The 27,446-nt window shown below is 43.4% G+C and overlaps 1 protein-coding gene across 3 annotated transcripts in view; it reads right to left on the bottom strand.

Annotated features, from left to right (window-relative positions):
- Window positions 1–517: 517 nt before the first annotated feature.
- uts2r2 (urotensin-2 receptor 2) overlaps window positions 518–27,446 on the bottom strand; it is a 185,938-nt gene continuing 159,009 nt past the window's right edge. The window contains exon 9 of one of the 3 annotated variants that reach the window (XM_038777112.1): window positions 518–1,535. In XM_038777112.1, coding sequence (XP_038633040.1) covers window positions 1,399–1,535 — 137 coding nt within the window. In that variant the 3' untranslated portion in view covers window positions 518–1,398. Of the gene's footprint in view, window positions 1,536–13,231; window positions 13,264–24,366; window positions 24,657–27,446 lie in introns of those variants that run through there. The other 2 variants (XM_038777115.1, XM_038777111.1) reach the window with 2 other exon arrangements.

Consider the following 27,446-nt stretch of genomic DNA (forward strand, 5'->3'; position numbering starts at 1 on the left):
ACTTCATCTTTAGATGAAAGTCTTCTCTGTTGCTTTCAAAGGGCACGTATGAAACTAGTTTGTCAGCCCTAATCTTATTTGTAATAGATTTGAGTACTGCCTCTTGTTTATGTATAACTGGCATACACAATCCATGGTCGACCTGGTGACGGAAGTGTAAGATATTAACACCTACGCAATGGGTGTGTTCTGAGCTCTGGGATGTCACATTAAAGAGGTTCGGCCCCCGCAATACCTGACTTAGAAATGTCTGAGAATCAAAGTGAAATTATTTCATTCCTTGAAATGAATATTGCTCCTGAATACCGCTCATTGATCACTGCAAACAAAAGCCACTGTTTGGGGAATTTAACTTCAAGATGCAGTCATTTCTGGAACCACTATGATTGCATACTGTCTCAGCTATAGCCACAACTGCAGTTAAAACTCAGAATGCCAAACTCAAAGAAACAGCCGTCTCTCGTGATTCCAGCAAATACTGTGCGTGTAAAGGTTCGGAAAGCAAGCTACTTGCAACTGTTGTGATGTATTTTTTTATTGATGTTTTTACACACACAAAATTCAAGAAATAAAACCATATGAAGGGAGACTTTAATTATTTCATGTCCTCTGGTAAACTAAGAGTTAAATGGGTTTGCAACAATGACAAAATGGATTCAGGCCATTGGCAGAAATGTTTCAAAAGATTTATTTTACGCAGGTTTGTTTAACATAGGAAAACTTGAATCAGCTAAGTAGAGCATCAAATATTAAACTCTAAACACCCATAAATTATTCCTACAGACTCTTTCAGCAAATCTACTCTGGCACAAACAATGCCTGAGGTCAATTATGGCACTTGTTGCAGGGGCTGAGCCTACCCTGAAAGCTCAGCAATAGAATTAATGTAGAGACAGCCTGATATCATTTTTAATGAATAAACATCTTAAAAATGACCCTGTTTAATGTGAATAGCGAATACTTGATACACGCGGACTCTAATTAAAGATTAAACAGTCGAAATACTGAAACAGAAGTCCAATCTGCGATACCAGTGATAACGGCCAGTTAATTCACAGATTTAATACTTAGCCAGTTGACACTTTCAATAAACTGATGAATCTCAATATGATTTTCAGTCAAATCGTAATTGCATAAAGAAATTCATTGACACACTTTAATACTATGACTCGGGACTTCAATATAAATAGTAATTAAGCAGAAACCATGTTTGAACCACAGGTAAAGATCTGGGACAACAGAGCCAAGTTGATTGCCAATACTTCCACCATATATGATTTTCAACCCAACTTAAAAATCAACCTTTTTGTGTGTATAACTGATTTACTGTGCTGTTTTTATTGGTTTATTTCTAGGGGCCAAGGGACTCGACTTCTGTTCTTCGTGGCACCAACTTATCTATGGTAAAGAAGGATCTTCAATGGCCTGGGCAGGATCACAGCTGAATGAGACTGTTATGGCATATCGAGTGCCCCATTCTACCTTTTCCACATAATGAAGATTTTCTGAGCCAGATGTGAAGAATGAAACACGACCTGGGGCATGAAAAAATACAACAATTAACTCTGATAAAGTTGTAAAGACATATGTTTACATTGAAATCCACTCTGGTGGTACTAATGCTGCTATCAAAGTTCAAACATCAGTGTATTATCCAGAAAATGTTCAAAACGTCAATTCTTGCAAATTACCTGGATCGCGTCAGCTTGAACTATATAATTACAGGTGAAAATATGTTTAATTGTTCATTTATTTCCTAAGGTACACATTCAAAGGTGAGAAGCTGAAAATCTCTTATGAAGCTGACTTTCTTTTAGAATGTGGTTAATTTCATGTTAACTAGTCTTTAACTGTGTCCATTGGGGTAAGCCTGTTGGTATCAAGCAGCGATGCACCTATAATGGTTTCTCATGATCAGAACTGGCAAGATACAGAAGACAGCATTTGCACATTTGCATTTATGAAGTTTAAGGATAAGGTGGAAGTAATTTGTCCCTCCAACAGCTTTGAAGGAAAATTAATATTGACCATCAGTGGTTTGACCACAATAGGTTGTTTTACACATTTAAAATGTTAAAACGCAGTGAAAATCACACAAAAATATAGCAAATACAGTTCTTTGAATACTGTACGACCTATAGATATTCATGATATTGCAGAATATCAGCCCAGCACTTGAGAATGCTGCAGTTAGGAAACCTCAGTGCCCAATGAGTGGGGTATGAGCGTTGGTTCACTGGCATCACTGAGTCAGAAGGCCTACAGTTCAAAGCAAACACCAGAGTCTTGAGAACATAATCCCAGTTGACATTTCAATAAAGTACTGGAGTAAGGTTGTACCACCAATAAGGTGCTGCTCTCTCAGGTGAATGTAAAAGATCTATAGCACTAGTTAAAGAGATGGAGAGTTGTCCCAGTAACCTGGCCAGAAGTTATCCTTCAACAAACACCACTAAAAAAAACAAGATATTTGGCCATCTATCCCATTGCTGGTTATGGAACCATGCTGTGTGCAAATTGGCTTCCGTAATTCCCTACATTAATGTAGCAATAATGCTTCAAATGTACTTTATTGACCGCAGAGCATTGTAATGTTGTGAAAGACACTTCCCTTTCCAGTACACAGTTTAGCCTAATAATTGTAAAGATATTTATCAATTGAAATTCACTGTGTATCTATGGAAATTACCTCTGCATTTTTAGTCAGTGCAAACAAAATGTAGAAATTATCAGTAGATTAACATTGGACATTTATCTTTTGGTTCTAGCGCCAGAGTGTCATTGAGTATTTGAAAATATTTAAAACTTTCATTCTGCTCCTCACATCAACAGCTTTGTAGTGGGGCATTTACCCACACACACCCAAATACACTGATGACTATCTTCACTAAAATAATGATGCTTATTTTACAATTAGAACATTTCTATTAGCTTCAGGAGGTTGTTGCTAAAGGTTTACAGATGGTGCTTTTTGACTAATAATTTTATAGATGAACGATTAGGCCAATAAAAGAGATGTGGCCAGTGTTGGAATTTATAACAATAATCTCACTGCTGACATGAGCAGCTAACAAAAAACTGGCAGTACAAATGCTGTTTACTTTAACTAACCATTGGAAAAAGGTAATCCTGAAATTTCCATGAGCTCATATTCAACATAATCATATAATTTTTCATATAGTATCTAGTCTGCAATGTTGAGATAAAGTGGGAAATATATTCAGAAAATGTGACTAAATTTTAATTAAAAGTTAACACCTTGACAGGTAAAATCTGAATTAATAGCAAAGGGTCAATCTACAAAACTCTTCTGTATATATTTTAGGCGGTACAATGATCCTGACTTTCAAAAATTACAAGAATTTAGACTGCAGAATTTTCTCAAAGCATAACACTAAGTATTAAACTAAGCTATTTATTGATCAGTAAGCTTTGATTGTCAAAGTGAATGGTATCCATAATATAAAACTTTGCATCAATATTATTGTGCACCACGGTTCAAACAGTTGAGTCATACTGCGGTATTCTTGATGAAAATGTTTCAAAAGTTAATTTGTTCTTTTTCTGAATGGTTCAACTGCTAAACAGACACAGTGAACTGCTCAAATGGACCTTCTATTAATACCAGATAATTAAAAAAATATATTTTTATTCAAATAAGGATATACATAACAACATACAAACAATAAATCAATAATAAAATAAACAAAATAAAATTCTCCTTATTTTTTTCTCTTATTTCAATTAAGTCTTTCCCCTTTTTCCCTCCCCCCCCCCCCCCCCCCCCCAGCCCATTTTTACATGCAAGCAACAAACACATTTGTAAATCTGGCATAGTAATACTAATAATAATCGCTTATTGTCCAAGTAGGCTTCAATGAAGTTACTGTGAAAAGCCCCTAGTGGATAGTGAAGAAGGTTATATAAGATTGCAACAGGATCTTGACCAATTGGGCCAGTGGGCCGATGAATGGCAGATGGAGTTTAATTTGGATAAATGTGAGTCAATGCTTTTTGGTAGATCAAATCAGGGCAGGACCTACTCAGTTAATGGTAAGGAGTTGGGGAGAGTTACAGAAGAAAGAGATCTAGGGGTACAGGTTCATAGCTTTGAAGGTGGAGTCGCAGGTGAAGAAGGCATTCAGCATGCTCGGTTTTATTGGTCAGAATATTGAATACAGGAGTTGGGACGTCTTGTTGAAGTTGTACAAGACATTGATAAGACCACATATGGAATACTGTGTTCCTTCTGGTCACCCTATTCTAGGAAGGATATTGTTAAACTAGAAAGAGTGCAGAAGAGATTTACGAGGATGCTACCAGAACTTGATGGTTTTAACAGGAGAGGCTGGGACTTTTTTCCCTGGAGCTTAGGGGTGATCCTATAGAGCAGTGCTTCTCAAAGTGTGGTACATGTACCGGTGCCGGTACGCGAGCCGTCGTCTGCCGGTACGTGGAGTACTCCCAGAAAAGAAACACTTTCACACTTGATACAGCGCAAAGGTGAGTGCTGAGCTGGGGCGGGGGGGGGGGGGGTTCAAAGGTTCCGTCCTTGTGCTGAGCAGGGGGGGGGGGGGGGGGTTGTGTCCTCGGGCCGTGCTGAGGGGGGGTTTGCGCCCTCGGGCCGTGCTGAGGGGGGGTTGCGTCCTCGGGCCGTGCTGAGCGGGGGGGGGGGGGGGGTTGCGTCCACGGGCCTTGCTGAGCGGGGGTGATCTCAATTCACTGACCCATCCCTCTTCCACTGGAAAATGTACAGCTATAAAAATGAAAGAAATATTACATTATCTCAGCTGGTAAAACTGCACTGACAATGTGACTTGTTTATATCTTGATAATGAATATTTAGAGTGAAAACATTGATTCCCTTTGGTTTCAGACATGATAACAGCTGAATGAGAGATAGCAGCTCACCGGTCCCTGGCACATTGAAAAAAAAACTGCCAGTACGCCACATCAGATAGTTTGAGAAGCACTGCTATAGAGGACTATTAAATAATGAGGGGCATAGATAAGGTAAATAGTAAACATGTTTTCCCAAAGGTAGAGGTGTCCAGAACAAGAGGGCATAGGTTTAAGGTGAGGGGAGAGATACAAAAGAGAACAGAAGGGAACGTTTTTCACACAGAGAGTGGTGAGCATATGGAACGAGCTGCCAGAGGTAGTGGTAGAGGCGGAGACAATTTTCTCCTTTAAAAATCAGTCAGACAGTTACATGGGCAGGGTGGGTATAGAGGGATATGAGTCAAATGCGGGCAAGTGGGACTAGCTTAGTGATAGAAACTGGGCGGCATGGACAAGCTGGGCCGTAGGGATTGTTTCCATGCTGTAAACGTATATGACTCTACAACTCTAAATCGGGACAAGAACAATTTTCATCTCATCCAGAATTCCCCATCTGAGCAACGAATGGCAAACTTAATTTTCTCAAGTCTAAGGAATTCCGCAAGATCCCGTAACCATGTCGATATTTTTGTCGGATCTTCTGATAATTTAATCGTGTGTGAAATACATGGCAGTCTATATGATCTAAGCTTTACAACTGCGAATTGGCAAAGGCAGTTTTGCGAAGTTACACAGGGAAAGGCACGAAAATCTGTTTGGACAGCACGTCCTGGATGACATTTGACGCTAGAGAAAGATCAGTTGATCCATCAGGCCTGTCCTGAGCTGTCATGGTGTAAAGTCTGCACATCATCATCAACCAGTTTGAGGTTCCAGATCCATGTGCTTCACTCTTCAGACCATACTACATGAGGTGCTTTCAGAATAAAATACATTCCACAGTACAAACAGTTTCAGTGCCATCTGTTTACTTAGTTGTACATGCAAAAGGTTTTATTTTTAATCTTCTGGTTTCTCACTCATTCCTCCAGCTCTAAGCTTTGCTATGACCTGGGAATGGTTTGACTATTGTATTAACTTAACTCTGAATGGAAATGGCAAAGTTTCTCCTGGGGAGCCGGTGCCAAGGAATTTAGTGCATTGCCATGAAATAATTTCAGGTAAACAGGTGTGAACATTTCTGAGAACCAATCTTCAATGTGCTTTGTGTTACTTTTCTGCTTATGATGACCATGGAGCCGAAATATAATTGTAAATTATTATTTTCAATAAAGGTGGTGTAGAAATCCTTGAGCAATTTATGTACAATTTATTCACTTTGTTTATCACTTCTATGTACTTAAAGAAAGCTGACCCAATATCAGAAGAATAATTATCACAAGTGTACACAGAAGAACAATTCATTGTCTGTTATGAGACGTACTCTTTTAGTCTAATTCAAGTCCAACTCCATTGATCATCTATACACAAAGCAGTCCCTATCACTTTCATAAATATTTATCCTACACCAGATTTCCCCTGGTTAAGATCAAAATCGTTTCAACGCCCCTCCATAAAGCGTAGTCAATGTAACAGAAGGTTATGTGAGGAAATCAAAAAGTGAATTGGCCAAGAGTCCTCCCATCAACAATCTCGTTCCCAGAGGGAATGCATACAAATTGTCCCCGGTTATTAACTAACAGCTTCACAATAATGTCACAGGCAGATTTTTGCTCCCTTCAACAAAGTGCCTAATTTCAGGCGTTCATTGGGTGGTAGGTTATCGATCTAAGACTGCATTCTACCACTCCTAATGCAAATTGCACAAAATCCTGAATGGTGCCAGCTATTGTCTACTTGCAGCTTCTTATTTTCCAATTTTTCTTGATTACTTGATAAGATTTACGATTCTTGGAAAAGGTTAGAATAACCAGTTTACAACTTGGGTCAGGTCACTTTATAATTGAGGGGCTCTGACCGGATACAAACGGAAAACCTTCATTATGTCACGCCAGAACTCGCATTTCCTTCATTAAGATTAATTCCTGGGTTCACAACCCTGGCCCCCCAACAAATGGTTAACTCATTTGGGGAGGAAATTGGAATACAAACAAAATACAATACTTGCCAATAACAATGGAAAGGAATAGAAGGCAAAACACATCTCTTAAAGGTTCAAGCATTCCATATAATCAACTTCTTGCTCATGGCTGAAAATCTGAAGCGTAAGAAAGCTAGGCAAATGATACACCAAATGCTTACAGAAAAGTCAGTTCATTTTAGAGAATTTAAAGAGATAACATTCAAATCAAAATGCAAAACATTAAAGGTAATAATTCCTGGTGTGAAAGTTCTAAGTGGTGATTTTCAAAGAGAACCTGCACAAGGAACATAGAAAGTTAGCCTGCACGGACAGCAAGCAATTGGGAAGGCAAATGGTATGTTTTTTTATTTTTATAAATTTAGATTAGCCAATTATTTTTTCCAATTAAGGGGCAATTTAGTGTGGCCAATCCACCTACTCTGCACATTTTTGGGTTGTGGGGGCGAAACCCACGCAGACACGGGGAGAACGTGCAAACTCCACACGGACAGTGACCCAGAGCCGGGATCGAACCTGGGACCTCAGCGCCGTGAGGCGGTTGTGCTAACCACTAGGCCACCGTGCTGCCCTGGCAAATGGTATGTTGACCTTTGTTACAAGAGGATTGGAATACAGGAATAAACAAGTCTAGCTACAATTGTACAGGGTTTTGGTGAGACCACATGGAAAACTGTGAGCAGTTTTAATCTCTATGTTTAGGAAAGGATATACTTGCATTGGAGTTGGCACAGCAAAAGTTCGCTAAATTTGTTCCTGGTTGTCTTATGATGGAAGGCTGAGTAAACTCGTCTTACATTTTCTTGAGTTTACAAGAATGAGAGGCCATCTCATTGAAGCCTACAATATTCTGATGGGACTTGACAGGGCAGACACCGAGAGATCGTTTCGGCTGGATGGGGAATCTAAAACACAGGGGACACAGTCTCAGGTAAAGGACTGATCACTTAGGACTGAGATGGGGAGAAATTACATTGTGAATCTTTGAAATTCTCTATCCCAGAGGGTTGTGGATTCTTCATCGTTGAACACATTCAAGGCTGGGATAGACAGAGAGTAATGGGATATGTGGAGCAGGCAGGAAAGTGATGGTGAAGCCCAAGATCAGCCATGTGATGGTATTGAATGGCAAAGCAGGCGCAATGAGCTGTGTGATCTACTCCTCTTATGTTTTTTGTTCTGGTGAAGGACTTTTAAAAAAGAAACTGAAACATTCTTTCTTATTAATTTACTTTGATCTTTTAAAGCTTTATTTAATGATCTCAAGTAATCAAATATAACCTCTATCAACGTCATAACGTGGTAACATAATGCGTTGTTAAAATCCTGAACACGTGCTTATTTACTTCCACCCACTGTCAATATAGACTTGGGAAGACACATATCAGTCGCTCATTGGAGTTCATCACAAATCCTTCCACTGCCACCTAGTGTTACTGCACAATTAGGTTTACTGATCCATATTGGTTAACTGAGCAAAGGCTCTTATGGTACAATTTAAACAGGAGACAGCATTAATTTATGTAAAACAATGTAAATTTTGATATTTATGAATGACATTGCTGTTTCATATTGTGGATAGTAATACTGGTGACAGTAGTAGACCATCATTCTCTATCGGGTTTTGTACACGGAATCATAGCTCAAAAGTCGCCATTTGGTTCCCCGGGTTTGTGCTGGATCGTTCCAAGAGCAATCTACATTTGGCCCTACTGCCCGGCTCTTTCCCGACATGCTTGTCATGCTTTCTCCATTAACTATTTATTAATTCGGGCAGCACGGTGGCCTAGTGGTTAGCACAACCGCCTCACGGCGCTGAGGTCCCAGGTTCGATCCCGGCTCTGGGTCACTGTCCGTGTGGAGTTTGCACGTTCTCCCCGTGTCTGCGTGGGTTTCGCCCCCACAACCCAAAAATGTGCAGGGTAGGTGGATTGGCCATGCTAAATTGCCCCTTAATTGGAAAAAATAATTGGCTAATCTAAATTTATTAAAAAAAACTTTATTAATTTGCCTTACAAAGGGCGATTGTTTTTAAAATAGCAAATATAGAAAAAATAATTTTCTGCATGTTCCCAAATGCATCCAATTACAGTGTATTGCCACATTTTGGCTATGTAGCATCATGACTATCTTGTTTGATTAGATTGGCAAGATAATCTTGTAACTTTGCGCAGAGCTTCTAAACAAATACAATTAGAATTGATTACAATTTGCATTTGCATGATGAAGAACTGTTTTGAACAGAACATTATTTAAGTCAGAGAAGGTACTTGGTGATATAAACCCATGCTTAGAATTTGAAACATTTTCGCTGCCTCCTGGAGCAACCAGGTATAGAAATGGAAAATGGGATTTGATGGCTTTCTTTTTCCCAGCCTGTGACTCTGGAGAATCTGCTCTGCCTTGTAAAAGAGAAAAAGAAACAGCGATATGAGGCAGCCACACACACTTATGGCAGACTTTTTTGTTGAGGATTGTGAGGAGAAAATGTCAAAGGCACTTGTCACGGCTGTTCCAGTTTTGATTCGTGGCTGCATTATCACCAGTTGTTTGTACCAGCTCTCAGTCAGCAATGGGAGCTGCACGATCATTTTCTGTTCTGTCAGTTTACAGCTGCTGAAACATCTGTGCTGATCCCAAAAGTGCATTTTAATTGAAGGGGGTTAAACGGGATGAAGTTGAAGTGGAATTACCATCTCTAATAGGACTCCAGCAGCCAAACAAGTCCATTTCAAAATTAAACATTAAGCGGTGTCTTTCCAAAGCGACAGTACAAAATTATTTTAAAAAACAATAAACACAACTTTGCCAGGCCTGGAATGGAGGGCACTTATACAATTTGTACATATATGTTAATGAGGGACTGTTTGAGATTTAATTAAATGCACTTTAAAAAAGAAAGCACAATTTTACTGCCAAAATGGCCAGCAAACTACAGTTGAACAGATGAGGTTGGGCGACAATATTTTTTGTCAAATAAATCTATTTTGTAATACAAATTATTCAAAAGCATTCTTAACTTGGATTTCAAGAATGAAAGAAAGAGGTGCAGCTTTAATAAACAGCAAAGTACAAAGTTCCAAACAAATTTCAAATGTGTCCACTTATTAAAAAGTGTACACAATACCCAAACTCTGTGAAAATAGAAAAAGGTTGCCTAGTTAGGAAATTAAGCTAATGATGGTTGTCTCACTCCAATATGGTTCAAATGAATTACTTCCCCCTTTGAATGATTCTGTGGATCAACTTACCAGCTCAGATTGCGACTTTGCAGGCATGGATATAGATTTCCAAGTTCACCAAAAAGGTGATGCTCTACCAATAAAGAAAAATGGTGGAGCAAGAACACTTACAAAAGTGCACTCACAAGAAGGAAATAACGATGGCTTCCAATGGGATTCCAATATAAAATCATTAATTTCAAGGGATCTGAGAAGTAAGAGCATATCTTCTTACCCCCTACACCCATCTCAGAATTAAATCACATAACTCTCCTTCCCCACTCCTAGAACTACTTTACTCAACCCTTTCCATCCCTCTCAGAACCAATCAAAAAAAACTAGGAGTAATGAGGTGCTTTAAGATCTGCCATTTAAGATTGTGGCATTAATTACTTATTGCTAGAAATGAATAATGACTTTCTTATTCAACAATATAATAGTAATCTTAATTAGTGTCACAAGTAGGCTTACATTGACACTGCAATGAAGTTACTGTGAAAATCCCCTCGTCGCCACACTCAGGCGCCTATTTGCGTATACAGAGGGAGAATTGAGAATGTCAAATTCACCTAACAAGCACATCTTTCAGGACTTGTGGGAGGAAACTGGAGCACCTGGAGGAAACCCATGCAGACACGGGGAGAACATACAGACCCTGCACAGATAGTGACCCAAGTCGGGAATCGCACCCAGGTCCCTGGCACTGTGAAGCAACAGTGCTGCCCACTGTGCTACTGTGCCACCACTCTCTGGTTATCTGCTCAATGCAAACATTCTCTCCTGTCTGTAAATTGACAGATTGCCTTCAGTTCTGAGGAAGGACTGCTTCATTCACCATTTGCTTTATCGGTCCTCAAGTTAAATTACAAAATTATTGTACAGCACAGAGGAGGCACTTCGGCATATCATGTCTGTGATGGACCTCTGAATGAGCAAATCAACTCGTACCATTCCCCCGTCTCCACAATAATCCAGTTCCCTCCAAAATGCTTCAACTAAACATTCCTCTGTCACACTCTCAGGCAGAGCATTCCAGATCTTATCCATTCATTGTGTGAAAAAGTTCCTCCTCATGTCTCGATTGCTTCTTTTGCCGATTACCTTAAATCTCTGCCCTCCCGTTCTTGATTCTTTAACGAGTGGGAGTAATTTTTCCCAAACTATTTTGTCCAGACTCCTCATGATTTTGAATACCTCTATCAAGTCTACTCTCAACCTTTTTATCTCCAAGGGAAACAGTTCCAACTTCTGCAAACTACCGGTGTAACTGAAGTTCCTCATCCCTGGAATGATTCTTGCAAACCTTTTCTGCAATCTCTTCAATGCCTTCACATCCTTTCGAAAGTGTGGTCTACAGAACTGGACCAGTTGAGGTGTCTCACCCAAGCTCAACAGAACGTCTTTGTTCTTGTGTTCTTTGTTTCTATACTTGATTAACTGCGCTCTCAACTTGTCCTGCCACCTTCAGTGATTTAAGCACAATACACCAAGGTCCCTCTGCTCCTGCATCCCCACCCCTTTAGAAATATGTGCCCTTTACTTTATACTATCTCTCCCTGTTCTTTCTAAGAAAGTAATTGCTTCATACTTCTCTGCATTCAATTTTATCACCTGAAGGAGGAGCCGTGCTCCGAAAGCTCGTGTTTGAAACAAACCTGTTGGACTTTAACCTGGTGTTGTAAGACTTCTTACTGTGCTCACCCCAGTCCAACGCCGGCATCTCCACATCATGGCTTCAATTTTATCAGTCACTTATCCACTCATTCTACCAACTTGTGTATTTTAAAGTTCTATACTATCCTCCTCAGAGTTCGTAATGCTTCCAAGTTTTATATCATGCCCGTTAATACTGCATAGAAACTCAGTACTTAGCGCACACTGAGTGAGTGGCGAAGGAGGTTACATATAGGAACTTAAGACATAGGAGCAGTAGTAGGCCCTGTGGCCCTATAATCCCACTCTGCCATTCAAAAGTTCTTTGTTCATATGATTGTGGTCTCAACTTCACTTTCCTGCCTGCCCCCTATAACTCCCTTGTCTATCAAAAATCTAGCTAACTCAGTCTTGAATAACTTCAATCTTCACTGCTTTCTGGGAAGAAAATCCCACAAACTAACAACCCTCTGAAAGAAGAAAATATTTCATGTCTGTCTTAAAAAGGGAGACCTCTTATCCTTAAACTGTACCCCCCCCCCCCCCCCCCCCCCCCCCCCCCACCCCCGAGTTCTAATCATTCCCACAAGAAACAATTTATTTTTCTAAACTCCAAATGGTATAGACCCAACCTGTTCACATTTTCCACATAGGTTATATCCATCACCTCAGGAATGTGTTGTGTAAACCTTCTCTGAACAGCTTCGAAGGCAACAAAAACTGTACTCAGTGCTCCAGATATAGTCAGACCAAGGCTAATAGGAATAATGTGTGTGAGAGCATGAAAGACAAAGAACAAGAGAGACAGAGATAGGGACAATGTTTGAGAGAAAAATCAAAAGTGTAGAGACAGAGAATTAGTGATAGAGGCAATCTCGGAAAGGGAGACAGTCAAAGGTAGAGACAGAGAAAGACCACAAGATGAAAACAATATGTGAGTGAGTGTCAGAGTGGTAGAGAAAGAGGCAGAGGCAAGGTGTATGGGAGTAAGAGAGAGTGCGTCAGAGAGATAAATGGAGTGAAAGTGAGAGGAGCCAAGAAAAAAGACTTGGTGAGAAAGGGCACACAAAATTGTAGATTTTGGTATAGAAAGGGAAAGAGAGAGAGGAGAGAAAAGGTGTGATAAGGCAATCTATATATGGTTTATCTGAAGAGCTTTATGTTGGCATAGGGGTGAGTGGTGGGTTGAGGGGGCGTAAGGGTTTAGGGTGTGGTGATATGTGCCTGCATGCATTATAATATAAGGTGCTCAGAAGAGCAAGTGCTAACATGGGACTGGAGAGTGGCACCGCCCACAATGTGATGTATGTAGTCACATGGTGAGAGAATAGCCTTGAGCAGCCAAGCTGTATGGTGAGCAACACCATGCAAGCTCATACTTGGAACTGCAATTATTTAAAACTTACCAATAAAGGTTTTGATGTTTAAACACACAAGCCTCAAGAGTTCATCAATAAGCCACCATCACTGCAACATAAAGAGCTGATATTAAGTATGTAATATGACATGAATATAATATGAAGTGTGATAGCACCATGGTGATCAATGGTGGTAATCAACAGCGATAAGAATGCAGAACAGTACCCAAGGTATGAAATACTGAAGTCTAAAGAGAGAGATGCACACCTAAGAAGAGATTCTACCAGGCCCTGAGTAATGTAGAGTCAAAGAAGATGGACAGTGGGTTAGCAGCGGAGGGACCACGTCAAGACCCCTGGGACAGAATCCACAAGAAGGATGGGCGAAATACAGAAAATTACCTGTACTTACATTGGTCCTGGGAGGCTCAGTGCATTAAAGAAGCTGAAAGACAGACTCAGAAAAACCTGTAAGAAAAGGAATGGAAGTGGAAGTGGAAAAAAAACCTGAACTGGCCATCAGAATCAAAAGTTTAAAAAGAAACTTGCAGAGTAAAAAAAGACAAGAGAAGATAAGCAAACTGGGCTGGCAGCTAAAAGAGCTGTGACTTTAAGTTTAAAAATAGGAACGTAAATTTAAAAAAAAATAAAGAATTGTTGCTGTTCAGAATAAAGGCCCTGTCACTTTAAATTTTAAAAAAAACAGCCACTGGCGGAAGGGCTGAGAAATCCCCCACAATAAAGAGTTGCTGCAAACTTTTAAAAAGCCGTGCCGCAGCTTTAACCTAGGACAAAGAAATGGCCCGAAGTGGATGTCAACGAGGGCTCCCGAAGTGCAGGATGATCGGTGGGCTGAGGCTGAGATGCTGGGGTAGCGGAGGCGAGCCCGCCAGGGGCTGATTGGCAGCGAGCACTGCTCTGATGTAGTTCAGTCAAACAGAGCAGTCCACAAGCTTTAAAAAATGGCCAAGGGTTAACTGGGTCTCCAAGTGCAGGAGAAATAGAAAATAACAAGCACATTAAAAACAAAAAGCGCGGTCCATATGTCCAGAAGACAGAAAAACTCCAGAGATTGCTGAATTGGCCTCCCTTTACTAAAAGGAGAAGTTTAAAAACACATTTTTTAAAAAGCGGGCACGTTCCGGCCAAAACGGCAAAAGTGTTGGAAAAAATCACAAAAAGAGAAAGCCGACAGCTGCATACAGCCGAGTGAAAAAAAGACGGTGACAGTCTTCAAGGGGTAATACCCTTAAAGAGGTGACACATTTAAAGTGGCAACCACAAGCAGAAACAAACAGCTATGGACAGGAAATTGGAGAAGACCCCAGATAGAGGGCGACTGTCAAAAAAAGACCCATACACGATAAACATCTCAAAGAGGCAACAGAAAGCCCCCGGAGGAGGGAAGTGAAGGACCCCACCAGGTGGGTATCAAATAACCCCACAAGGAGGACACCAAAAGACCCCACAGGGATGGTAACAAAACAAAGCCCACAAGGAGGGCAACAAACGACCCCACAAGGAGGATAACAAAAGAAACCAAATGAAGGATACCTAGAGAATTGCAGAATGGAAACAAGTCAACATTTCACCAGAGACAGACTTGACCAAGAGAAACCAAAAGGGTTTGGCTGAAGTTAAGATGAGTGGAAATGATGGGCGTGATTTACCGGCCTCGTTGGTGGTGGCGAGGCTGTTTAATCTCGCGCGAGATTCACAATGAAGCTATGTGGGCGGCATGGTAGCACAGTAGTTGTAGCTGTTGGTAGGTAGGCAGCACTGTTGCTTCACAGCTTCAGGGTCCCAGGTTCGATTCCCGGCTTGGGTCACTGTCTGTGTGGAGTCTGCACATTCTCCTTGTGTCTGTGTGGGTTTCCTCCGGCTGTTCCGGTTTCCTCCCACAAGTCCCGAAAGACGTGCTGATCGGTAATTTGGACATTCTGAATTCTCCCTCACTGTCCCCGAACAGGCGCCGGAATATGGCGACCAGGGGCTTTTTATTACAGCGTTAATGTGAGCCTACTTGTGACAATAAAGATTATTATTACAACAGCACCTGGGGAGGTCTCCCAGAACATTAGAGACCCTTGGGTGGTCACAAACTGGGCAGGCTGGTACCCTGGTACTCCCTCTGGCACCCAGGCACCGGCAAGTTGCCCAGATATCAGGTTGCCCATGTCAGGGGTCGGGCCCGGGATGCTCCACCAATATCCCAACCCCCCTCTTCCCCCCCCAACACCCACACCGGGCAGCCCGGCACAATTGCACGCACGCGTGCATAAAAATGCCAGCTTGGCACCTTGGCAGCACCCCTGCCTGCTGGTAGTGCCACTTGGGCACCTTGGCAGTGTCAGGGTGGCATCAAGGTGGCACTGCCAGGCTGGCACCAGCAGTGCCAGGGCACCACCGAAAGGGCATGCAGCTAGGGCCTCTGGTGCCCTTGGAGACCATCATGATTGCTGTTCTGTCTGGTCCCCGTTTGTGGAGACCAGTTCCAAATGGCCCGCGGTCCACAAGACGAAGGGATTGAATTCCAAAGCCTGAGGAACCTCAGGAATCTGCACATCAGAGTAAGGCTAATTGCCTCGCTCAATTATGTACATTTTCTAAATTGTTGTCGGCGGTGATTGAGTTGAATCTCGCGAGGCGATATGAGCCGGGTAGATTCCCAGGAGCAGGGTCTCCTGGTATTCGCCGGCCATGCTGCGCCGTGGTGAGCTGCCTTTCCAGTGCAGTGTGGCCGGAGGATTGCGGCGACTGAAATTGACTGCAGAATCAGCAATTCAGACAGAGAAAGAAACTGAGATTATGTGCCAGAACAAGATTGTTAAAACTGTCACTTGCGAATGGAAAAGTACAAGCTCCAATATGTTAAAATGTTTGATGAAAAACATATTGAATTGAAATGCTGGAAAGAGTGGAAACTTTATCACACAAACTACTACCAGAAAGAGACTAGTACTACCATTCCTTCACATGTGACAGACCGAGATGTGAAAGAACTGTCAAGACGTAAAATCGTGCTGTATTGTGATAGGAAGTAAACACATTGTATTGCTTTCTCTGTTAGAAGGGAGGAATGTTACTGAAATAGGGGGATGTGATGATATGTGCCTGTGCGCATTATGATGTAAGAAGCTTGGCAGAGCAAGGGTTGACGTGGGACAGGAGAGTGGTATCACCCAAGTGATATAAGTAGTCACATGGCCAGAGAACAGTCGAGAACAAACCTCTGTCAGCAGCCGTTAACATAGTGGTTGGCACTGTGGCTTCACAGCGCCAGGGTCCCAGGTTCGATTCCCTGCTGGGTCACGGTGTGGAGTCTGCACGTTCTCCCCGTGTCTACGTGGGTTTACTCCGGGTGCTCCGGTTTCCTCCCACAGTCCAAAGACGTGCAGGTTAGGTGGATTGGCCATGCTAAATTGCTCTTAGCGTCGAAAAAAGGTTAGGAGGGTTTATTGGGTTAAGGCAGGGGTGGGCAAACTACGGCCCGACAAAGGTTTTTATGCGGCCCGCCAATGAGGTGCCCAGAATCATAACCAGCATTTTTGAAAAGCCGCCGGGGAAAAGCCGCTGAAGTAAATCCACTTATTCAATAATCGCATTTACTTCAGCGGCTTTTCCCCGGCGGCTTTTCAAAAATGCCGGTTATGATTCCGGGCACCTCATTGGCGGGCCGCATAAAAACGCGCGTAGTGGGGTGGATGAGTGGGGCTGTCTCATTGGTCGGTTTAGTTGGGTGTGCGACCAATAGGAGTCCAGGTTACAAACAATAAGCCTTATTATTGTTTGTAACCTGGACTCCTATTGGTCGCACACCCAACTAAACCGACCAATAAGGCAGCCCCACTCATCCACCCCACTACGCGCGTTTTTATCGTTGACTCGGCCAGGCTGTGCTTCTGTCAGTGTTAAGGATCAGCACAAGCAACTTGACACCTGCTTTCAACAAACTGGTAAATGACTGCAGTCAGATGCATCATTCTCATTGACATTGTTCTGTTACTTACTGAGTTACTTTGTTTTTCAAATAAATGTGCTTTTTTCTCTTTAAAGACCTTTTATTTTGACTATTTAAAATATTAATTATTTTACTTAATATACTATGCGCCCCTTTAAAATTGTGAATTTCTGAATGTGGCCCTTGCACGGAAAAGTTTGCCCACCCCTGGGTTAAGGGGATAGGGTTGAAGTGAGGGCTTAAGTGGGTCGGTGCAGACTCGATGGGCCAAATGGCCTCCTTCTGCACTGATGTTCTATGTTCTAACCTGCCCGGTGAGCAACACCATACAAGGCCAGATTTGGAACTGTAAATGATTAAAGCCCACCAATAAAGGTGTTTATGTTTACACACACAAGCCTCAAGGTCTCATCAATGAGCCGCCACCACCACTGCAACATAACAAACCTGTATTAAATACATGATGTGACATATGTGACATTTTAACCCCTTCAGGAGCTGGAATATTGTGTAGGAGAACTGAGGCGAGCCACCGAACCACCTCTCACACTGGTTCGCAGATCGCAATCCGCTGTGAGAACCGGACCCCAGTGTAAAAAGGCATAAATAGGCATACAAGAAGTCACATGGGTTGGGTATGCCGTTCTTGAGCTACAAGAGTATGCACGTTAGGTCATTCTGAGCCCAGGGGATGATTCCGTCCCATGTACTCACTGCATTTAAATATTGGTTTGATTTCCTAACAACTTATCATTTGACTTTTTTGACAATTTTATCAATTTGAATTAAAAACTGAAGTCTTCTCCCTTGCATTCTTTACTCTTCCATGGGTGCAGTTCTATCTGCTGCTCTGCATGATCTATCGGTTTACAAACAGGCTCACTTGTACTCCATTTCTAATCACTAAAAGGCTATCTACAACAGTAGATTGAGCAGACACATCAATGCCTCAAAGCTGCATATTGTCTCAGTATTTTCGCAGAGATTAGTCAAGGATAGATAGATTTTCTTTTCAACCAAAAGGGACATTTTGTTTTGCATTTCCAATCATACAGAAGTTTAATGCTTTAGAATATGTATCTACTTACAATTATCATGGGTAAACCACCATCAGCTACAATACACCCAAACTGTACAGAGTAAATAAAATTACCCAATCCAGCTTCAATTAATTTTAATAGTCCTTGCTATGTCTTCTGCATATTCATCCAGTACTTGTTATCATAGAATTTACAGTGCAAAAGAAGGCCATTCGGGCCATCGAGTCTGCACCGGCCCTTGGAAAGAGCACCCTACTCAAGCCCACGCCTCCACCCTATGCCCGTAACCCAGTAACCCCACCCAACCTTTGGACACTACTGGGCAATTTAGCACGGTCAATCCACCTAACCCGCACATCTTTGGCCTGTGGGAGGAAACCGGGGCACCCGGAGGAAACCCACGCAGACACGGGGAGAACGTGCAGACTCCGCACAGGCAGTGACCCAAGCCGGGAATCGAACCTGAGACCCTGGAGCTGTGAAGCAACTGTGCTAACCACTGTGCTACCGTGCTGCTATATTTCTATTCCGATCCAGTCTCTCCAGCATTCTCACCAGTCCAAATATAGCTTTCATTGGGAATTAGTTGTGTCATTTGTTTAGTACCACCAACCTCCCCACCCCCACAAAGATAAAAGCACACTGCAGGGTGAAGCCCTTCAATTGTGAATAAAGCTGCTCAATAAGCCATTTTGGCACAGAAGAACATTCTCTTTAATGCTTTTTTTTTCAATGAAAACTGTTCTAGCTGATGGTTTAAAAAAGTGACTGCCACTCTTGACTCTAAATCTGGAGTTAGGGCATAAACCTCCACTCCAAGATGTGAGGACATAATCTTAGCTGAAATACCAGTGCCTTATGGAGAGAATGCAGCACTGTCGCTGTCCTTTGGCTGAACGTTAAAACCGACTGTCTGTCTTCCTGTTGCTGTGGCTCAGATGGGTGTTAAAGGTCCCAAGGATCTCTTTAAAAAATAGAGCCGGGAAATCTCCTGATGTTCTGGCTGACGTTTTCCCTCAACCACTGCTGCCAAACACAAATTAACAGGCTATTCATCTGAGTGATGTTTCGTGGATTGTTTTCATTTCAAAATAATTAACTGCATGTGAAGCACTTTGAAATATCTCAGAGACACAATAAATCACTCAGCAAATGCCAGTCTTTATTTCTTAAAAGGAACCAGTAAACCACAGTTCATGCAAGAATGAGACGCAGAGCTGGGAGTATGAGAAGATAATGAGAGTTGGTGTGGATGAAAGATGTCGGAAAGTGGGAAACTGGGGGAGAAAGTGGGTGGGTGGTGAGTTCATTGGGTTGAGTGGGGGTGGGGGGGGGGAGAGCGGTGGTGGTAGGAAGGCGGAAGAGAGAGGGAGAGAGCTAAGACCTTTTCAAGTCCATGAAAGGAAAAGAAAATAGTGTTTTTAAAATCAGCATTTTGACTGATTTCCCTTTACCTTTTAAAATTACATTCCAACCTGTTTCTCGAAACAGATCAATCTTTTCACACTTATCCCTGTTATTGGTTCCAAGTTAGAGTAATTCTGCAGTCTTAATCTAGTTGACAGTAATGGATATGGTCGCATAGCGGTTATTTTACTGGACTAGCAGCTTGGATTAATGGCCTGGGAACGTGAGTTCAAATCACACCACAGGAGCTTGGGAAATGCAATTAATTAAATAACATCTGGAATAAAAAGCTAGTATCAGTAATGACCGTGGAACAACCAGCTTGTTGTAAAAACCCATCTGGTTTATTAATGTCTCTTAGGGAAGGATTTCCTTCTACCTTACCCAGCCTCTCCAATATGCAAAAAAAACCCTCCCCATTACACACACTCCATCATTTGTTGAACACAATGGAATTTCTACGAAACGATAAACTATATCTCAAATCTACTTGGGGGAAGGGAACACTGAATTATGATAGCTGTGACCATTTCGTACTATAAATACTTTGATAATGACCAAGTAAAAAATGTATTGATGCTCATTATTACAGATGTCAAACAATACAAGCCACAGCTTAATCTTACATTATTTTTCAAATACAAAAATAAAAAGTTTCCATTTCCGTCTGGTAAAAATCAGGGGTGCGATTTCTCCGCTCCCCACGCGGCGTGGGAGAATCGCGGGAGGGCCCCCCGACAAAATTCACGCCCCCCCCCCCACACCCCACTCGGAAGAATCGGCGCTCGCCGTTTTTCACGGCGACCGGCGATTCTCCGACCCGGATGGGCCAAGCGGCCTGCCGTTCGCGGCCGTTTCACGATGGCGGCAAACACACCTGGTCGCTGCCGTTGTGAAACGGGAGTGAGAAGCCCGTTTGGGGCTTGTAGGTGGCCTAGAAAGGAAAGAGCCCCACGACTGTGCTCAGGAGGGGACAGGCCGGCGATCGGTGCCCACCGAACGTCGGGCCGGCATTCAAATCGGACGCACTATTTCCCCTCCGCTGCCCCGCAAGATCAAGCCGCCACGTCTTGCGGGGCGGCTGAGGGGAAAGATGGCAACCGCGCATGCGCGTTTCGTGCCGTCAGCGTCATGACGTCAGCCGCGCATGAGCGGGTTGGAGCCGGCCAACCTGCGCATGCACGGCTGACGTCATTAGGCGCGCCGGCCACGTCATTCTCGGCGCGACGCCCCCACGGCCGAGATTTACGGAGCGCCGCTCCTAGCCCCGCCGGGAGGGGAGAATAGGGGACGAGGAGCAGCCTCCAAGGCTGTTGTGCGGCTGAGTTCATGACGGCCCTCCCGATTTTTCCCGGGAGCGGAGAATTCCGCCCCAGGAAATTTCCAACGGAATATTGTTGAAATTTGATAGTACGAGCAACATAACTTTAAAGTTGATATAATTTAAATTTTAAAAAGTAGGCATTTATTGCCTATCTCTGAGTGCACCTAAGAGTCAACCACATTGCTGTGGACCTGGAGTCACATGTAGGCCAGACCAGGTAAGATGACAAATTTCCTTTCCTAAACGAAATAGTGAACCTGATGGGTTTTTTACAACATTGGTTTCATGATCATCATTGGACTCTTGTTTTCCAGATTTTTATTGAATTCAAATGTCACCACCTACCAAGGTGGGATTCGAACGTGGGTCCCCAGAGCTTTACCCTGGATCACTGGATTACTAGTCTAGGGGTAATACCACTACACCATTGTCCCCCCTGGCACTACATCACAAAGTAATTTGAAAATATGAAGAATTCTCAAGCTACATAATTCCATTATTTTCTGCTTCATAAAATGTCACTTCTTTTCTTCCCATCTGAAGGCAAATGGGATGGTAGGAAACAGATAGGACATGATTGGACCACAGCTCACTCCAGCTCTCTGCTGCCCTCCAAAGGATGATTTTAGCTTTGGGCTCCTGTACTTACTTCCTGGAATATGGATCTTTTCAAGAACAAGAACAAAGAACAGAACAGCACAGGAACAGGCCCTTCAGCCCTGCCTATCTAGACCAACCGCCTGTATCCTGCTATACCCCGTCTGTTCATGTGTCTATCCAGATAAGCCTTGGTTGCCATTGTCTTAGTTCCTTTACCATCCAATTAAATTAAATCTGCCTTTGTAACACTTGTATATTTGAAACTGTGATTCTTAAGTACCATTCTTTCTTAATGTTGATGTAATCACACATATTTTCGTTGAGTTGGACCGATTTAAGAGCGCCTTTAAAAATGGCGGGTTGGATCAGATTTCAAGATTCCCGCCCCAATTCCCATTTCTGGCAACTTTTGCTGGCACAGGATAAGGGTGCGGTTAGCCAGCCCTTGCCATTTCCATTGTGGGGATGGGCAGTTAAAACCCTCCTGCAACTGTTGTGGAGCCTGGCACCTACCGGAAGTAGGCGTGGCTGATGGCACATCAGAGGACACATGAACCATGGGATGAACCCAGTGCCAAGTGGAGAACCAAAAGAAAGAAAAGTGACTGCTCTTGGAATTCTTTGATTGACAGGTCACATGCTTTTAAATACAAAACAAAATATCTGTACTTTCATTTCAATAGTTAGATCCTGTATTAAAGGCAAGGTGTGTGTTTTACTGCAGTGATTGATTATAGGCCTCTGGCCCACACAGTTAAGTTGACCATTACATTGATCAGAATTGTGCAAGTGCTGAGATACATTCGAGTACTTTACCCATTTGGAAAAGTGCTATTATACATTCAGAACGGAAAAAAATCAGTACTGGAAACTCTAGTGTCATGATCTGAAGTGATTTGGATGCATGCAAATAAGAGGGTTGTCAATTTAAATATATCAATTACACAATTATAGTGATAATAACATTGGTTTTGAAGTTTAACATTGGCTCCTTGGGTTTCCAGGCAGTCTGGAGCTCACCAATGGAAGTAAGTTGATGACACAGTGGCAATTAAGAGGACTGAAATGATGATAGGAAAATAAGCCAATACACAGCAGCTTTCTTGCCTTTTGTGTGAAAGGCTTTGTTCAAAGTACATGTGCTGAGAGATTACGGGAGCGATTCTCCGCAAATCCCACGTGCCGTGAAGGCTGGCGTGAAACTGGCCGTGTTTCACGCCAGCCTCGGAGCTCCGTCCCGGGACCCGATTCTCCCCCCCGGGCAGGGCTAGTATCGGGGCCCGGGGAATCATGGCGACGCGGAGTTAGCGAACGTCGCTAACTCCGCCCGCCAAAAGTCACGCCGGCTGACGCGCACGATGACGTCAGCCGCGCATGCGCGGGTTGGACGGCTCCAACAGGTGCATGCGCGGATGACGTCATCATGCAGACGCGTCAAACCCGCTCATGCGCGGGCCGTCATGCCCCTCAGCCGCCCCGCGGACTGATCATGCGGGGCGGCGGAAGAACAAATAGTGCGCGGGTATCAGACCCGCTGCCCGTGTTCGGTGCCCACCGATCGCAGGCCCATGCCACCCTTGGCATGGCCGTGATGCGGCCATGCCAATCGGTGCCATGGTTGTCCGGGACGGGCACTTTGTGGCCGTTTTCACGAACGCTGAAAGCAGGTGTGATCGCGGCCGTGAAAACGGCCGTAAACTCCGCGGTATTTGGCCCATCGGCCTGCGGAGAATCGCTGTTCGCCAATTCATGTCGGGGGGCGGCCAGAGGGGGGGAGAATAGCGGGAGGCCGTGAAAATTGTCGGGAAGGCCCTCCCGCTACCGCTATTCTCCAACCCGTCGTGGGCAGCGGAGAATGTACATACTTTCCAGGTGGAAGTTACTTGGGTGTTTCGAAAGTTTGATCTGCACTTTGGAGTTCTAATCCATCATATCAGCACAGCTGTCATTTACGCTATTTCTCAGGACCTCTGATGTGGGTCCAAATAACCATAAGTCACACACCATCAGCATCAACAGCTCCACCAGTTACAGCCTGCTGTTCACAGCTGCCACTCTCCAAGAGAGACGGAATCAGCAGAGAGCTTCATCTCATTGGATGCCATACCTGGCAGACAGTGTTTACAGGTAGTGGATAAATGTCCTATCTATGTCAAAACACTAGTGCCTCAGGAGGCTCAGGGTATCATTTCAGGAGGTAGCAGACGTTTGCAGACTTCTGAATAAAGACCTGTACATTACTGCTGGACTGGGGGTATAAAATGTACCGACAGCTGGCAAAGCCACAACTGCCCTCAACATTTTTGCCTCTGGATCTCTGGATCTTTCCAAAACTCATCCAGAGACATTTGCAGGTTCTCACTGGCAATAGCACACAACTTTATAAGACAGGTGACTGATGGCTTCTTCGCCAGGGCTGTCACAGTCAGACCGAGCGGTCAGTTGAGTTTACAGCAGAGGTCGATTCTTCCAGTCAATCTGAGAACAAGTAGAGTCCAGCTGGTTACAACATCTCACATTTTCTGCTGGTGCTCAATAAATATTCTGTTTATTGACACCCCAACCGCAGCCCCCCCCCAACCAGCACCACCACCACCACATAAAGACTAGCTGAGCAGAACTTGGAGTGAACCGCACCCTCCGCTGCAGCCTCTCCACCACTGCCCTTCTTTCCTCCATCCACTGGTGTTCCCGCTGATGTTTGAGTGACCATGTCAAAGCCCAACTATCTTGCCAACTAATCTGACCAAAGTGTAAGTGTATGAGCTGATCCATCTGCATGAGGCCTGAGATGGAGCAGGTAGAGAGAGAATGACCTTTTCTGAGGAGTCATCATCCTCATTGTTGACCCAGTTGGACCTCCTTTTGTGGGGCATGTGAAGGCCCTGTAGGTGATCAAACGCTATCAGCTAGTTCTATGAAACTAAGATCATTTGATGTTATCGTTTTGCACGTGTTCATACTTGATTCTACTGCCATCGAGTCAATGTGAATGACTGCTGTATGGTGGGGTTGTCTGATACTTAATTCTGTCACTAGGTTGCCTTGACAGTCAGACACACTAAGGCTTTGCTGTTTTCCAGTGCTTCCTCCTCTGCACTTGTTAGCTGTGAGATCTACAGAAGGGTCACTCCGTTTCTCTGCCCCTCCCTTGTGTTCTGTGCTCGTTTCTGTGAGGAGGAAAAGAAGAGATCAATGAGTGAGAGTTATGGCTTGTGTTGAAGGGATGGATGGAGAATAATTGTTGCGGGTCACTATGAGGGAGAGAGGGATGTGTGTTCCTGCAACGTAGACTGGTGTGACATTGATGTGCTGGTATAACCCTGAGAGGGCAGAGTGAGTGGGGTTGGGGTGATATCCACATCAGGATGTAAATGAATGTGCCATTGTTACCACTGTTCTGAAGAAGAGTCATACAGACTCAGAACATTAACACTGTTTCTCTCTCCACAGTCGCTGTAAGACCTGATGTGTTTTCCACCTTTCCTACCCTGCTTGGGTCATTGAAATGCTTCCTCCATTGTATCCATGAATGTGGCACAAAGTTCCTGCTGCTGACCTCTTGTGCCAACTCCAACCACGTTTTCTTGGCATCACCATCTGGCTTTTTCCTCCATCACTAAGAAAAGGTAGGTCCATCCGGATCTTCACAGTCCCCGGTCGCACATCCACGGAGGCGTCACTGAACCAAGTCACAACCTTTGACCTTTTTGACTCCATTCTCCCACTTCCCTCTCATTGGCTTTCAATTCCAAATTCCTTCCAGTTGCATGTTCGGCGTATTCCTTTAAATATTGGAACTGAAATCACGTTATGTGGGTTGCCACCATGCTGGTGAATACTGATTGGTTAAGAAAGCCAGAGATCATATGACAATGCTGTGGCAGTGTAAATAGGCCACTTATACTAGCATTGCAATGACTCCCCATTCCCCACAGAGTACTGGCCCCACCACTCTCAACCCGTATGCGACCAAATCCAGCCCAGAGCCTCCGAAAGGGGGAAAAGAAATTCAAATCAGGGACCCTTAGGACACAAAAAACAAGAAGATGGAGAGAAATGCAAAATTACGGAAGAAACTTGAGAAAGGTAAAATAAGATTAAGATGAGAATAGAGAGAAGACAGCAAAATAATGAACATGGAATTGTTAAAAAGTGACAACTGCAAACTAAACCGAGCACAGAGACCCAGGGAAAATAAATAAAAATGTCGAAAGCCGGAGGCTACAAAACTGCGGCAGTAGTTCATTGCTTCATTACAGCCTTAGATTTGGGGTTTCCTAACAGATTGAATGTAGGACAACAGAAAATCTGGGTTGAGTTAAAAGACAATAACTTGCTCAGGGTTGCAGAAACATTGTAAATCTTGATAATAAACCATGAAAAAAAAACATTATCTCAACTCAAAAGATGCACTGGTGTCTCGGAATCCACCACACAGATTGAAAATCTGTATAAAACCAAAGCATTGAGCAATCTGATTCCATAATCTGTTTATGTGCCTTTGTTGTGTGGAATGAGAAGAGATCAGATTTGCACAACTCAACAGTGATCTCGCAAGCGGTAACATCACACCACATCATCAAACAAGCAGTGACAATGATTTATTTTACCAACTATAATACAGGGAGTTCAAAGCTTTTTAAACATCAGCGGACAACAGTGGATCGCACATGGCATTGCATGGATATAGAGTTAAATGGCTCACTGTTTCTGCTTTCTTTCTTCCTTCTTCCCCTCGCCTTTCCGTTCCTCCTACCCACTCTTCCTTGAAGCTCTGTTCTGATTGGGTTTAATATGCCACTGTCACTGTTTGCAGCAGTGTAGACACTTTTTCCAGACTCCAGCCCCATTACAATATCCCTTTCACCCTGAAATGCATAATCCTGCTCCCCGATCTCTTACCTTCACCCTCGCCCCGATAGTGACACCTTCCTTGCTGAACTTTACCCCTCCCCAAACACTAAACTTGTTCCAAATTCCTTCTTCTCCCCTCTCTGTGACATCACTCCACCCTTCTTCCCTGGCTGCAGAATTGCAAACCTCCTTCAGCAATGCTCTATTTATCCTGTGCCCTCTCTTCTGCTTGGTTTGAGTACTTCACTTATCCAATGCTGTCAAACCCAAGCTGCCCTGCTTGCAGTACCATCAAACCACAGGGCCCACAGTTCTGGCAAAGCTCAGAATCGTCCTCAGCCTGAAATGCTGTCAATGCCTGTGACTGTTCCCAAATGCAGCTAACCACCCCATGCTGGACCCACCTCCTCAGTACTGCCAGATATCGAACTTCAGTTAGCAGTTTTTAAACCACCTTGTTTTGAAATGCTGTTAAGAAATAGAGATAGTTTAAATAATTTAGATTTTTATTATGTATATTAGAAATAATGTTTAAGTTTAAGCTTAACTTGTGTTTCTGTTTGTATGCGAAGAAAAGGCTAAAACATCATAGCTTCATATCAACCAAAGGTGCCAGCAAGTCCAGTTTAATTTCACTTAAAACTTTGCTTGCATTGTAATCAAGGCTTTATGATCCAAAAATAGTTGCAGGCTTTTAAAAAGATACATTGTTGATTAACAACTAGAGGCTCACACTCAAAAGCATAGAAACATGGAATTTGCAGTGCAGAAGGAGGCCATTCAGCCCATCGAGTCTGCACTGACCCTTGGAAAGAGCACCCTACTTAGGCCCATGCCCCCAGCCTTTATCCATAACCCCACCTAACCTTTTGGACACTAAGGGGCAATTTAGCATGGCCAATCCATGTACCCTGCACATCTTTGGACTGCGAGGGGAAACTGGAGCACCCAGAGGAAACCCATAAAGACATGGGGAGAAAGTGCAAGCTCCACACAGACAGTCACCCAAGGCCGGAATTGAACCTGGGATCCTAGAACTGTGAGTCAGCAGTGCTAACCATGGTGCCACCGTGACGCCCAGCAGAAGCAGTTGTTTTTCAGTC

This window comes from Scyliorhinus canicula, chromosome 18 (genome assembly GCF_902713615.1).
Source record: "Scyliorhinus canicula chromosome 18, sScyCan1.1, whole genome shotgun sequence".
Lineage (NCBI taxonomy): Eukaryota > Metazoa > Chordata > Chondrichthyes > Carcharhiniformes > Scyliorhinidae > Scyliorhinus > Scyliorhinus canicula.